General features: G+C 61.7%; 2 protein-coding genes across 2 annotated transcripts in view; one reads left to right on the plus strand and one right to left on the minus strand.

Moving 5' to 3' along the window:
* Positions 1-2,702: 2,702 nt before the first annotated feature.
* SURF4 (surfeit 4) lies at positions 2,703-7,029 on the plus strand. The gene is made up of 5 exons (XM_024762351.1): positions 2,703-2,927; positions 3,561-3,637; positions 4,315-4,358; positions 4,803-4,989; positions 5,681-7,029. The coding sequence occupies exons 1-5, from the start codon at positions 2,822-2,824 to the stop codon at positions 5,945-5,947; spliced, it is 681 nt and encodes a 226-aa protein (XP_024618119.1). The 5' UTR covers positions 2,703-2,821; the 3' UTR covers positions 5,948-7,029.
* An 894-nt stretch (positions 7,030-7,923) lies between these two features.
* Positions 7,924-10,945, minus strand: part of SURF2 (surfeit 2) — a 4,535-nt gene continuing 1,513 nt past the window's right edge. Inside the window, exons 4-6 of the mRNA XM_024762348.1 lie at positions 9,016-9,201; positions 8,672-8,832; positions 7,924-8,378 (exon numbers count right to left, since the gene is read on the minus strand). Of these exons, the coding sequence (XP_024618116.1) occupies positions 8,298-8,378; positions 8,672-8,832; positions 9,016-9,201 (428 nt within the window). The 3' untranslated portion in view covers positions 7,924-8,297. The remainder of the gene's footprint in view (positions 8,379-8,671; positions 8,833-9,015; positions 9,202-10,945) is intronic.

Here is a 10,945-nt window from a genome sequence, read left to right on the forward strand (position 1 = left end):
TAAAGAAAGCCAGGCCATCTCTCCAGCTCAGGGCCGGATGACATCTCTTCCTGGACCTCGAGGTGCTGCGTGACCCTACAGAGCAGTGCTCAGGGAGACTTACTGGGGGTTCGGGGGTCTCGGTGGACGCACATGTGTGAGGCACTGAGCTCCAGTACCAGCCCTGACTCAGCCTGATGTGCGGAAAGTCACCTGGCCGCTGGTTCTAATCTGGGACGTGCAGGCTTGAGCTGGCCCTTGAGAAGGGCAGCCCCGGTCCTCGGTGATCAAGGAAGTCTGACTGCCTCTTTCCTCCGCCTCTAAGTTCTCATGAAATAAGAATTACAGACTGCTTTCCTCAGGTCCCTTTTGTCCTGAATACTAAGACAAAGTAGGTTTTCCCGTGCTTTGTGGGACGTGATCGCCGTATTCCCAGGGTTATGTCCCAGGTCGGGTGTAGCTACCCCAGTGGAGAGAATGGCTGACCGCCCCGCGGGTGCGCGGGCAGCAGGCAGCCCCCGGCCTTCGGGCCCTTTGTGTGAGCGGGAGGCCGGCTTAGCACGCGCACCGGCCAGGTGGCTTCTGGGTGCCTGCTTCGGGGGCTCTTCTGCTGTGCCGAGAGGACACTGTCTAAAGCAGCGTGACGTGGGTTCGGGGGCCACACGTTGAGACCAAGATGTGTGTAGGCAATAAGATTAAAATTGGGTCTGGTCTCATGTTATATCACACCTAGTGTTTTTCTTTCCTGTTCAGTGCAAACAGGTGCCCATTAGCGCGTGGCTGGTTAAGAGAGGCTCCGGATCGGCCTGACTTATAAAACCGTCAGCCCTAAACCTAGGTCACGTATGACTTTGAAAATCAGGTGCTTCGTGCTTAGTTCAGAGCACAGATGCCTGAACTTTTGCTGTGCTTTTCCAAAGCAGAGAGACGTCTGTCTCCGTGGCGTGTCTGCATGCAGAGGGAGGAGTGGATGACATGTCCGAAGGGAACCTTCTCTGGGCCGCTCTTTAATCCTCTTGACCCAGACACTCAAATTAAGATGCGTCACGGAGGCTTTAAACACTGCCTCTGTCTTGTCTTGTGGCTGCGGCGCAGGGGGCGCGCTCCCCCGCCCGGGAGTCCGAGTCTGCACAGCCATCCGGCGGGGCTCTGCCGGCCTCGCCGTGGCTTCTCCCCGGTTTCCACACCGAGGTGAGGCCAGTGTCGTTGCCCGGGCTTCTGGGCTGGGCCTTGACACGAGGGCCAGGGCATCAGAGCTGAGGGGGTGCTCTTTGTGTCTTGACGGGCTGGGTGATTACACCGTTGCTGGGCATTTCGAAATCATTCGGGCCATGAGGCGGAAACGGGAGGGCATGTGGCATCAGCTGTCCCCGCAGCACCCGATCTGACGTGTTTCTTCTCTGCGTGGACTCCGGAATTCATATAGGAGTATTTGGGACCTCTTTTTTTTTTTTTAAACAGGGTCCTTTCCCTTTCTTTTTCTCCCCTGCTCATCAAAGTTGGAAAGAATCTTCGCCACCATGGACACAGCTGTCCTCACTTTTAGAAGGATGGTAGAGACCACTCCCCCTCCCCCCAAAGTAACTCCGTCTCCAGTCCACAGTGTGCTGGCTGGTGGGTATCAGAGCCAGGATGAGAACCCTGAGCTCCGGTCTCCGCCCGTGCTTCTGTGCCCGTACCTGCGTGCTTGCCTGTCTGCGCGTCTGTCTTCCCCTCACTGTGACTCCGGCACCGCTTCCGTGGGGGTCAGGGGCTGAGCAAACGCGTCACCTCGGGGCTCAAGCTCCAGGACTGGAGGAGAGTGGACACCTGGCTTGTCACCTCTCTCTCCTCCGCTCCCAGGCCGGCCAGGCCAGGCTGCTGTGGCCCAGGTCCCCGGAGGAGGGGAGGCTTCTCTGTGCAGACCGAGCCAGAGCTGACGAACTAAAGGCTGGCCTAAGCAGCCCGAGGCTCGTTCACCCTGTTGGACAGCTTTAGTGCTTCCTAGGACTTGTACGCAGCTCTTCAGAACACCAGAAACGAAGGAACGCTCCCATATACACCTCTGTTTATGGCACCGCCAGGTCTAGTCGGCCTAATAGGGGCTGTGACGTTCAGCTGTGTCCCTTTGAAGAGTCAGACTCACCGCTGCCCTTTAGACTCTGGCTCCTGACATGGCACTCGTGTGGGTGGGTCTCCGATCTTTCTCCCGAGTTCCTGCTGTGTTAGCGTGTGTCATAGGGTTTCTTTCCCTTTGTACCTCAGCTTCGAATGCCTGGTAAGAGAAAGTGCGTGCAGTTCACCCGAATGACATTTGTACCTCAGTCTCGCCTTGCCTCTTTGTGTCCTAATCACCCATCTTAAGTGGCGCGGCTGGCAGGGGGCAGGCGGCCGTGTCTGGAGGTGTCGGGCTGTCGCGGTCGGAGCGGGGCCGCTCATGGCAGCTGGTGGGCAGAGAGGCTGGGGAGGCTGCTCGCAGCCCTCGGCGCAGGACGCCCCACGACAGAGAGCGAGCTGGTGCGGAGGCAGTAGTGCCACGGCGGAGACACCCTCGACGGGTCACCTCCGAGGGCCGGTCCACTCTGTCGCTGGGCGGGTCTGCCTTGCCCACGCCCTGTGTCCTGTGGCAGTCCACGCGTGCCGACTGTAGTTGCCACACACGCGTCGGCTGAGATGGCGGAGGAGGTCGGGTCGGGCCCGGGGCATCGCCTTTGGGCGGAGGCCTGGGCGGTGCTGGGAGCGGGCGCCGGGCCCCTGACCCTCGGCTTTCCGCGGCCCGCAGTTCCTGCGCGTCACCAAGCAGTACCTGCCGCACGTGGCACGCCTCTGCCTGACCAGCACCTTCCTGGAGGACGGCGTCCGCATGTGGCTCCAGTGGGGCGAGCAGCGGGACTACATCGACACCACCTGGAGCTGTGGCTACCTGCTGGCCTCCTCCTTCGTGCTCCTCAACCTGCTCGGACAGCTGAGTGAGTGGCGCCGGCGCTCGGGGGCCTGTGCGTCTGCGGCTCCTCGCGCCAGGCCGGCAGCCCGGGCCCGGCAGTTGGGCCTGCCGGCGCGTGGGTGCGTGCTCTGTGTCGGGTCCTGGCTGCGTCGCTTTGAGGCCCTGTGATCAGTGCCCAGAGCGGGAGGTGCTGGAGATGGGGGCACCTGGGTGGGCCAGCGAGGAGCTGAGGCACCCCAAACCCAGGGTGTGTGGAAAGGACCAACAGGTAAACGGAGAAGGGGGCGCACCAGACGCCAGTGCAGCTGTGTCGGCCTCGGGTCTGCCTCCCGCCCCTGCTGGCCGTCCTGCGGCGGCAGCGCTCCCTCTCGCACGTTAGGGGGCAAGGACGGGACTTGCACTTGCCAGCCTGTCCCGAAGCCCCACAGTTGAGCTTCTTTCTGATGGACAGTGAGTGACTCTGTAAGCAAGGGACCCACTTTCCGGACCCGTGTTTTTGATGAGTAAAGGCCAGGGGACGCGTGTGTGTGGCCCGTGCCTACCGTGAATCCCCCCAGAAGATGCATTTTGCTTGGGGGCGGGCGGTCGGGCTCCCGCCGCGCCGGAGGGCCAGGTGAGGTGGCCGCGGTCCCCTGAGCCTCGCCCTTCTCCTCTGCAGCCGGCTGCGTCCTGGTGCTGAGCAGGAACTGCGTGCAGTACGCCTGCTTCGGGCTCTTCGGCATCATCGCGCTGCAGGTAAACGGCACGCGGCTGGGGTCTCGCTCGCTCTGGGTAGAGCAGAGCTGCTGGCGAAAAGGCGTTTGTGAGGACTCAGGCTCACTCCCCTCTCAGCCCTCTGTGTGTCTGCCTGGAACTCCTTTTCTCTTCTGAGAAATTGCTGGAGTTTCCTCCATGCCAGCCGTGGAAACTCAGGAGAGCCAGACAGCCGAGCGCCCTGGGAAGGGGCCGAGCGCCCTGGGAAGGGGCCGAGCGCCCTGGGAAGGGGCCGAACTCCGGGCATCCACCTTTTGCCACTTTCCTGAGTTCCCTGTGACAAGGGGACAAGTCACGGGGTCGGCTGCAGCCAGGACACTGTGTCGTTAGCATCTTACTTCATAAAGAAGAGCACCTAGCTACTCACGTGAGATGTGTCCCACACATCTACTGCAGACTGGTGTCTCAGAGCCGCTGCGTTCTCCAGAACGTCCTGGGCCCCGCCCTGAGGAGGCAAGGGCTTGTTGGATCCGGGGCCACCGCTGCCCGGGGAGACGCTGAGCTTGGGGCCGTCGGGGTCCTGAGAGGGTTCTTTGTGTCCTGTATTTAGATTCTCACCTACACTGGAAGAACTGCCTGACGCTGTTCATTCTGTAGAAATACAGATCTGTCTGAAAATGCCGAGACTCAAGTTTCTCTCTCTTCTCTGTTCTCCTTAGACGATTGCCTACAGCATTTTATGGGACTTGAAGTTTCTCATGAGGTAGGTGCCTTCTGGCTGGCGACTTAGTGCACTTTCCTCGTGTTTCTAAACTCAGTAACTGTTGGTTGAAGTAAGTTTCTTTGGGTCCAAACCATGCTTCTTAGAATCTGTAGCGGACGTTGGTGAAGCCTTTTCCTTCCCCACCCACAGCCCCCAGGACAGAGGTGAGAATGAGGTCATCCCTCCCGACCCCGTATCTCATGAGGGCGACGAGGGCCCAAGTGAAGTACTGGCTCCCAGGGACCCAGCTGGTCAGCAGGAGAGCCCAGGCCAGGCCATCCCGAGGGTGGCGCGGAGGCATCCGTGTCTCCGGTCGCGTGGGGCTTCCCTGTCCGTGGGTGTCACTGGAGTCCCTGCTCCTGCCGGCGTCTCCCGATGTGGACCGCCGGGCGCTCACGGAGCCTGCTGAGCCTGAGCGACTAGCGTGGCGTGTCCGTTCCTCAGGAACCTGGCCCTGGGAGGAGGCTTGTTGCTTCTCCTGGCGGAGTCCCGTTCCGAAGGGAAGAGCATGTTCGCGGGCGTCCCCACCGTGCGCGAGAGCTCCCCCAGACAGTACATGCAGCTCGGAGGCCGGGTCTTGCTGGTCCTGATGTTCATGACCCTCCTTCACTTCGACGCCAGCTTCTTCTCGGTGAGTGTTCCTGGTCGGGTCCCTGTCCTTCTAGAAGGGGTGCTGCCCCCTCTCTTCCCAGCTGTGCACGAAGCATAGCTGAGGGGCCACTGGGATGGTCCTGTTGAAGGAAACAGCGCTGCCAAGCTCTTATGCTCCGAGAAGCTGCCTTTCCAACAACTTAGGTCCCGAATCTCCCTGACCTCGCTGAAGGGTCCGTCCAGGCTGCTGGTGAAGGTTCCTGGTGGCACAGGCTCCTGTTTCTCTTTCCTTCCTCACACTCCTGCCTTGACCGTGTCCTTTTTGTTGGGGCTGCAGAGTCGAAGGCTTTGTCCTTGTCCCCCAGTAGCTTACAGAGCTGGGGGGCCCCGGCCGGGTGGGGTCCCCAGGAGGGGCTCCTGGTGCTGGGGAGGGGGGGAGCGTTTGGCTCTAAGCAGCGCCGGGGACTGTGGCTGTGACTGGCAGGTCCACCGGGCTCAGACTGGGGCAGGTCCCGGTAAATCCCAGCCTGTTCTTTGGAGACCTACCCGTCCCCAAACCTTTCTCAATTTTCAAAGCGTTGCTTTCGCTGCTGCCCCCATTGCAGGAGACATGATTTTCTTCCCTGCTTGTAATGCCGGCTCTCGGCACGCCCTGAGTCACTCCACCCTGGCCCACGGGCAGCTGGAACCTGCCTGTTTTATTTCCATTGCTTACCTTCCAACCCGTGCAGATTCTCCAGAACATCGTGGGCACGGCTCTGATGATTTTGGTGGCCATCGGCTTTAAAACCAAGCTGGCCGCTTTGACTCTCGTCGTGTGGCTGTTTGCCATCAACGTGTATTTCAACGCTTTCTGGACCATTCCCGTCTACAAGCCCATGCACGACTTCCTCAAGTACGACTTCTTCCAGACCATGTCGGTGATCGGAGGCTTGCTCCTGGTGGTGGCCCTGGGCCCCGGGGGCGTGTCCATGGACGAGAAGAAGAAAGAGTGGTAACAGACCCCTCCCCGCCTGGCTGGGACCCGTGGCCGTCGAGGACTGGTTCGGGGTGGATTCGCCGTAACTGCCAGCATTTCTGTATCCTCTTCCCTCCCCTCCCTTGGTAAAGGCACAGATGTTTTGAGAACTTTATTTGCGGACACCTGATAATTGATGGCTAAATCTGCTCTGGACCCCACAACCTGGTGTCTGACCATGCAGAGCCGGCCGGCCCGTGGTCAGCACCTCCCTCCCCAAGGCCGGCCGCGGCTTCGTGGAGTGAGCAGCTTGCTTGGCTGTGGCCTCTCAGTCCTGGTTTTTTTTTGGTTTCTTTTTTGGGGTGGGGGACCTTCAAGCTGTACTGTGAGCAGATACATTTGTGTATCATTCAAAGCAGTCTCCCTCTTATTTTTTTTTAAAGTTTACGTTTTTAGCTAAAACTACTCGATGATTTGGGGTGGCCCAGCCCAGCATCAACACACTGGTTCAGACTCGCACCAGTGCCTTCCCCGTTGTTTCTGCCCTGTGTTGTGATACTTTATAGGGACAGCGAGAGCATATAGAGAACCCCAGACCCAAAGCATAAGGCAACGTTGGAGGGGCAGCGAAGGTGCGGTGAGAGGCGTTCATCAGGGCCTCGACTCGAATTGGTGCCGTTTTTATGGGGCGACGCCCTGGGAGCGGTAGTGGCTCAAGGTGCGGACGGTGGCCCACGGGGAGGCTGCCCGGAGCCCGCAGGGACCCGCCCCCCGGGCCGGCAGCACGCGGGCCTCAGCCGCATGCGTGCCCAGCTCGGTGGGGGGGCAGCTGCCACAGCGGGGCCGGGCCAGAGCGGGGCGCTCAGACCCGTTACCTCACACCGAGCTGCCCCAGGGCCACAGCCAGAGCCAGGCCGGCGCTGCCCGCTCGTCTCCCCCCCTCTCCCGGGGCTCCCCAGGCCGTGTGGCCACCACTCCCCCATCTTCACGAGGCTGCGGCTTGCTCAGATTGTCTATTTGCTATGCTGAATGCAGCCCAAATTACTTTTTACGATTTGTGATGCCTTACCGATTGGACCTCGAGCCTGTATTTCAAGTTTCCTAACATTGCCTTATACTGTTTCTCTTCCTGGGGCTGAGTGCTTCTTGCTGTTCTCCACTCGTCCGCCTCCTAGCAATGCCTCTGTGCCTCCCACGGGGAGTCAGGGTCAGACCGACGTGGTGAGGCTGGCGAACTCCCCTCCTTGGAGGCCTCTCGCAAGCCTTGCCTTGGGGCCGATCTCACCTTCTCCGGTTTGCTCAGCTAGGGGTGCAAGCCTGAGGGCCTCCCCAGGGCTGCTGGGGCCAGTCCTGAACCCAGATCCACGTCTACCTTCCAGGCCAGAGCCAGGGTGAGGTGGGGAGCAACCCGCCCCGCCCCAGCGAAGCCCCTGGTCAGCTTCCCAGGGCAGGGGGGAGGCCGGCTCTTACCCACCAGTGTGCTTTCACCTTTCCAGCACCGTCCTGTGTCCCCGCCACTGCAGAGGCTCAACTCAAGATGCTCCCAATCCCTCCCCCGGTGGCCCTACTCCCCGAGTATTTATAAGTTCAGAGGGCTTTTCTACTTCAGTGACTGGGATGCTCCCACACCAAGGGGGTGTTCTGACTCAGTGTCGCAACCTGGGCAGGGTGGCGTCTTGATCTACACGCCCCCCTCCCCGTTACCCCAGCATGGTGGCCCTGATGAATGGCACTCTTGGCCAGGTCGCAGTTGCTCCGTGACAGTTTTTGGCAGGGTACGGGTCTTCTTCGGCTCCCTGCTAGGAAGACCTTTCTGGTTTGTAAAAACTCAGATTGACCCTGGTGGCCAGGTGGCGTCGTGGCCACCAGTCCCGCCTCCCCTGGCCCTGTGTGGGCTAGTGCTTGGGCCGGGGGTCGATGCCTACTCGGGGAGAAGAGAAAAACAGGATCTACCAACTGGTTCTGGCGCAACGATTTCTGAAAATTTTTTTGCTTTATGGGGGAGATAGTTATGAATCTCATTTTATGCTGTATTTTATATCTTAGTTGTGTTTGAAAACATTTTGATTTTTGGAGACACGTCAAAATAAATAGTGGCATTTGTTGTATGCAGTGTGATCCTCTGGTGTCGTCCAGCCAGGAGGGGACTGGCCAGGGCTCTCCTCGGTGCCCCCTCCGGGGTCCCTGCTGCTTCCTGGGGGTGGGGGTGAGACCCTGACATCCGCGGGTCAGACCCCCCGGCCCGGCCTTCTGGGGCAGCAAACGAGGAGTGGATGGACGTCCCACCAGTTGGGAGGACGCGCGGCGGGCACCTCGAAGAGGAACATGGCGTGCATGCCGGGAGGGTTCTCGAAAGGCTCTCAAGATGCGTTTTCTCCAGCGACTTTCCGTTAACCTGACTGTTTGAAAGAGCTGAAGCTCTTAGGTTTGAGGTGATGACTGGACTTCTTTTTCAACGAGCCGGACTGCTTCTGCGGCACAAACAGAGAATCCCGATTAGTGGAGGCGTTCTGATCTGACGCAGGGGTGCTGTAAGCCCGGCCCCCGCAATCCCGGCCCGCAGAGAGGAAGAGGCTTTAGTGGAAACTCCTGGGCAGCAAACCAGGAAGCAGCCCCCCACCCCCATTAGAGCAGCCTCGGCGCTTATCTTAACGTATCGTTAGCTTGAGATTTCGGTTGTGAGAAAGGTGTTTTTTTAAAGAAGCTGAAACCATAGCTAGAAGCAGCCGCTGTCACGCCGGCAGCCCTGGGGGTGGCACCCCACCTTCCCACGCTTGGGGACCCGCTCCCGGCCCACGGCCTCGCTGTCCCCAGGGCCCGTCTCTCTGCGGCGTCTTGGCTTCTCATCCTCATCCCCTGTCAGAAAGCCATCGGTGCTGTCCCCGTGCTCGGTCCCTCCCAGGTCCTTTTTGGTGAACAGCTCGGCTGGAAGGAGCAGAGGTTTGGGCCGTTTTAGGTCGAGTCCACCACCCGTGCCGGGGGTCAGCCAGGCCCAGGACCGGAGGACACACGGCGGGAAGGAGCTGCTCACGGCTGACAGAAACGGAGCGGACGGTCGCAACCCGAATCCAGAGGATAGGCAGGGAGAGGGGGCGCGTCCCGGCTTACGTGGGTACAGGTCTGTCATGCTGTCACTGTCACTTGGGGCGGCGCCGTCATCGCTGGACGCGGGTTCCCAGAAGGCTTCTCTAGGGCGGGGCGGCCCGCCACTGTCCTGCCGGGCTCCCCTCCTCCTACACCTGCCGCCGGCACAGGCGGGCACGAACTCCACGCGCTGCTTCTGGCACTCCTCATCTGGGAGACAGACGCGCACGCTGCCCGGTTCCCGCCTCGTCTCCCCACAGCCCTCCGGGAACAGAGCTGAGCTCTGCCAGGGCCCCAGAACCCTCCCCCCACAGGTAAGATCGGCAGAGGAAGGCGAGCGCCGCCAGCCGGGTTCCTTCTGGGAGAGCAGGGGGGCGCGTGGGGACGCGGGCCCGGGGCAGGAGGGTGGCGAAGGCCTCCCTCTTCCCTCCTCCCCGACTAGGACGCGCCTGGAGCATCTGTTCTCTGGCTCCAGCCGGCCACGGCTGGGAGGGCGCTGAGCGGGCACAGGAAGCCGGGCCAGCCTGTCCCCCGGAGACTGAAGTCCCCTCAGGCACAGCGGCCAGGACCCCCGCTGGATGGCGGGGCTCAGCGGAAGGTGGTGCCTGGCCCTTGCCGACTCTTGGCTCAGAGCAGAGGGCGGGGACGAGGCCTCCACGGAGAAGCCTCGCTGGAGCCACACCGGCCCCTCCTGCACCGAGGACTCGGGGCAGCCGGCTGCTGGAGCTCGCCCTCCATCGGCTCTCACTGTCCCCCATCTCCGGCCATCATCACTCACGGGGTGGACGGGCCCTGCTGGGCCCCGGCTCTCTCGTCACCGCCCACCTGCGGGGCCCCATCCCCGGCTGCCCCTCTGCCGCCCCCTCCACGGCCGCACAGCGGCCCCGTCACCAGCAGAGCGGAGCCTGCGCGTGGCCAGGCGCCCCGGCCCGGCATCGGAAGCGCTCCCTACTCGTGGGGAAACGCAGCCCCTTCCCACCCTCGCCGAGCAGCTGAGCGCGGCTGCGGGAAGCAAGGTGCCCGGGGACCCCGTGTCCTGCCTCCGCAGGCCCCTCAGCGCCGCGCTCGCAGCCTCACCTCTTCACCGGGAAGCAAGGCCTCCGGGCTCGTCCTCCTTCACCTTCCTTCCCGTCCCCAGGCCCGTCCAGCCGCTCCCCCTGCCCCCGCCTCGCTCGCTCGCGGGGAGGCTCGGGCCTCCTGGCCCGCTCTGGCCTGGCTCTGTCGCCACCTCGCCACCTCAGCTGCCTCCGTCAGATCTCGGCTCTCTTCCGTCCGCACCTGCCCTCCGGGGCCGTCTGACGAGGCTCCCGCTTCGTCCCTGCGACTCCTCTCTGCCTCAGACACGACCGCACGGGGCTCCTCTGAGCTCAGGCCCGGCCCTGTCACCCAGCTCCATGGGATGCAGACGCCGTGTCTGTGCCACTGATCTGCATCATCTGAGGGCTGGTCCGTGTTCTCAACAGCCACCCTCCCTGATGCACCTCCACTTGTAACGTTCGGAGGAACCTGTGCTCTTCCCCAGAAAGCCATTCTTCAGACTCCACTCTCCCACCCTCGTGACGTCATCAGGCACCAGCTGTCACACCAGGACCCTGGGAAGCACAGCCGGTTTCCCCCTCTCCCTCACTGCCCCCGTCCACTGATTCTACCCACAAAACCGTTAGAAACCTCCCACATCCTTCCATCTGCCCTGCCAGCACCTGGTGACCCCAGCCACCGGCATCTTCACCTGGGTGACTGCACAGCAACCGGGTGGCCCCGCCCCTCCCCTCCCCTCTCCCCTGGCAGCAACATGTGATCCTGAGACACAAACAGATCAGGCCAGTCCCTGCTTTAACCCTTCCAGGGCATCCCCACTCCACGGCTGCCAAGACCCACTGTGGTCTCGTCCCCACCCGCCTTTCTAACCCCACTTTGCCTGGTGGCACAATGGCCGTCCTCCAGACACCCCCCT

Source organism: Neophocaena asiaeorientalis, unplaced genomic scaffold (genome assembly GCF_003031525.2).
Source record: "Neophocaena asiaeorientalis asiaeorientalis breed wild unplaced genomic scaffold, Neophocaena_asiaeorientalis_V1.1 scaffold78, whole genome shotgun sequence".
In the NCBI taxonomy this organism is placed as follows: Eukaryota; Metazoa; Chordata; class Mammalia; order Artiodactyla; family Phocoenidae; genus Neophocaena; species Neophocaena asiaeorientalis.

Coding starts and splice junctions, on each gene's coding strand:
- SURF4 (XM_024762351.1), top strand. CDS start 2,822: ATGTGGCTCCAGTGGGGCGAGCAGCGGGACTACATCGACACCACCTGG. Junction 3,638..4,314: donor TCGGCATCATCGCGCTGCAG/GTAAACGGCACG, acceptor TGTTCTCCTTAG/ACGATTGCCTACAGCATTTT. Junction 4,359..4,802: donor GACTTGAAGTTTCTCATGAG/GTAGGTGCCTTC, acceptor TCCGTTCCTCAG/GAACCTGGCCCTGGGAGGAG.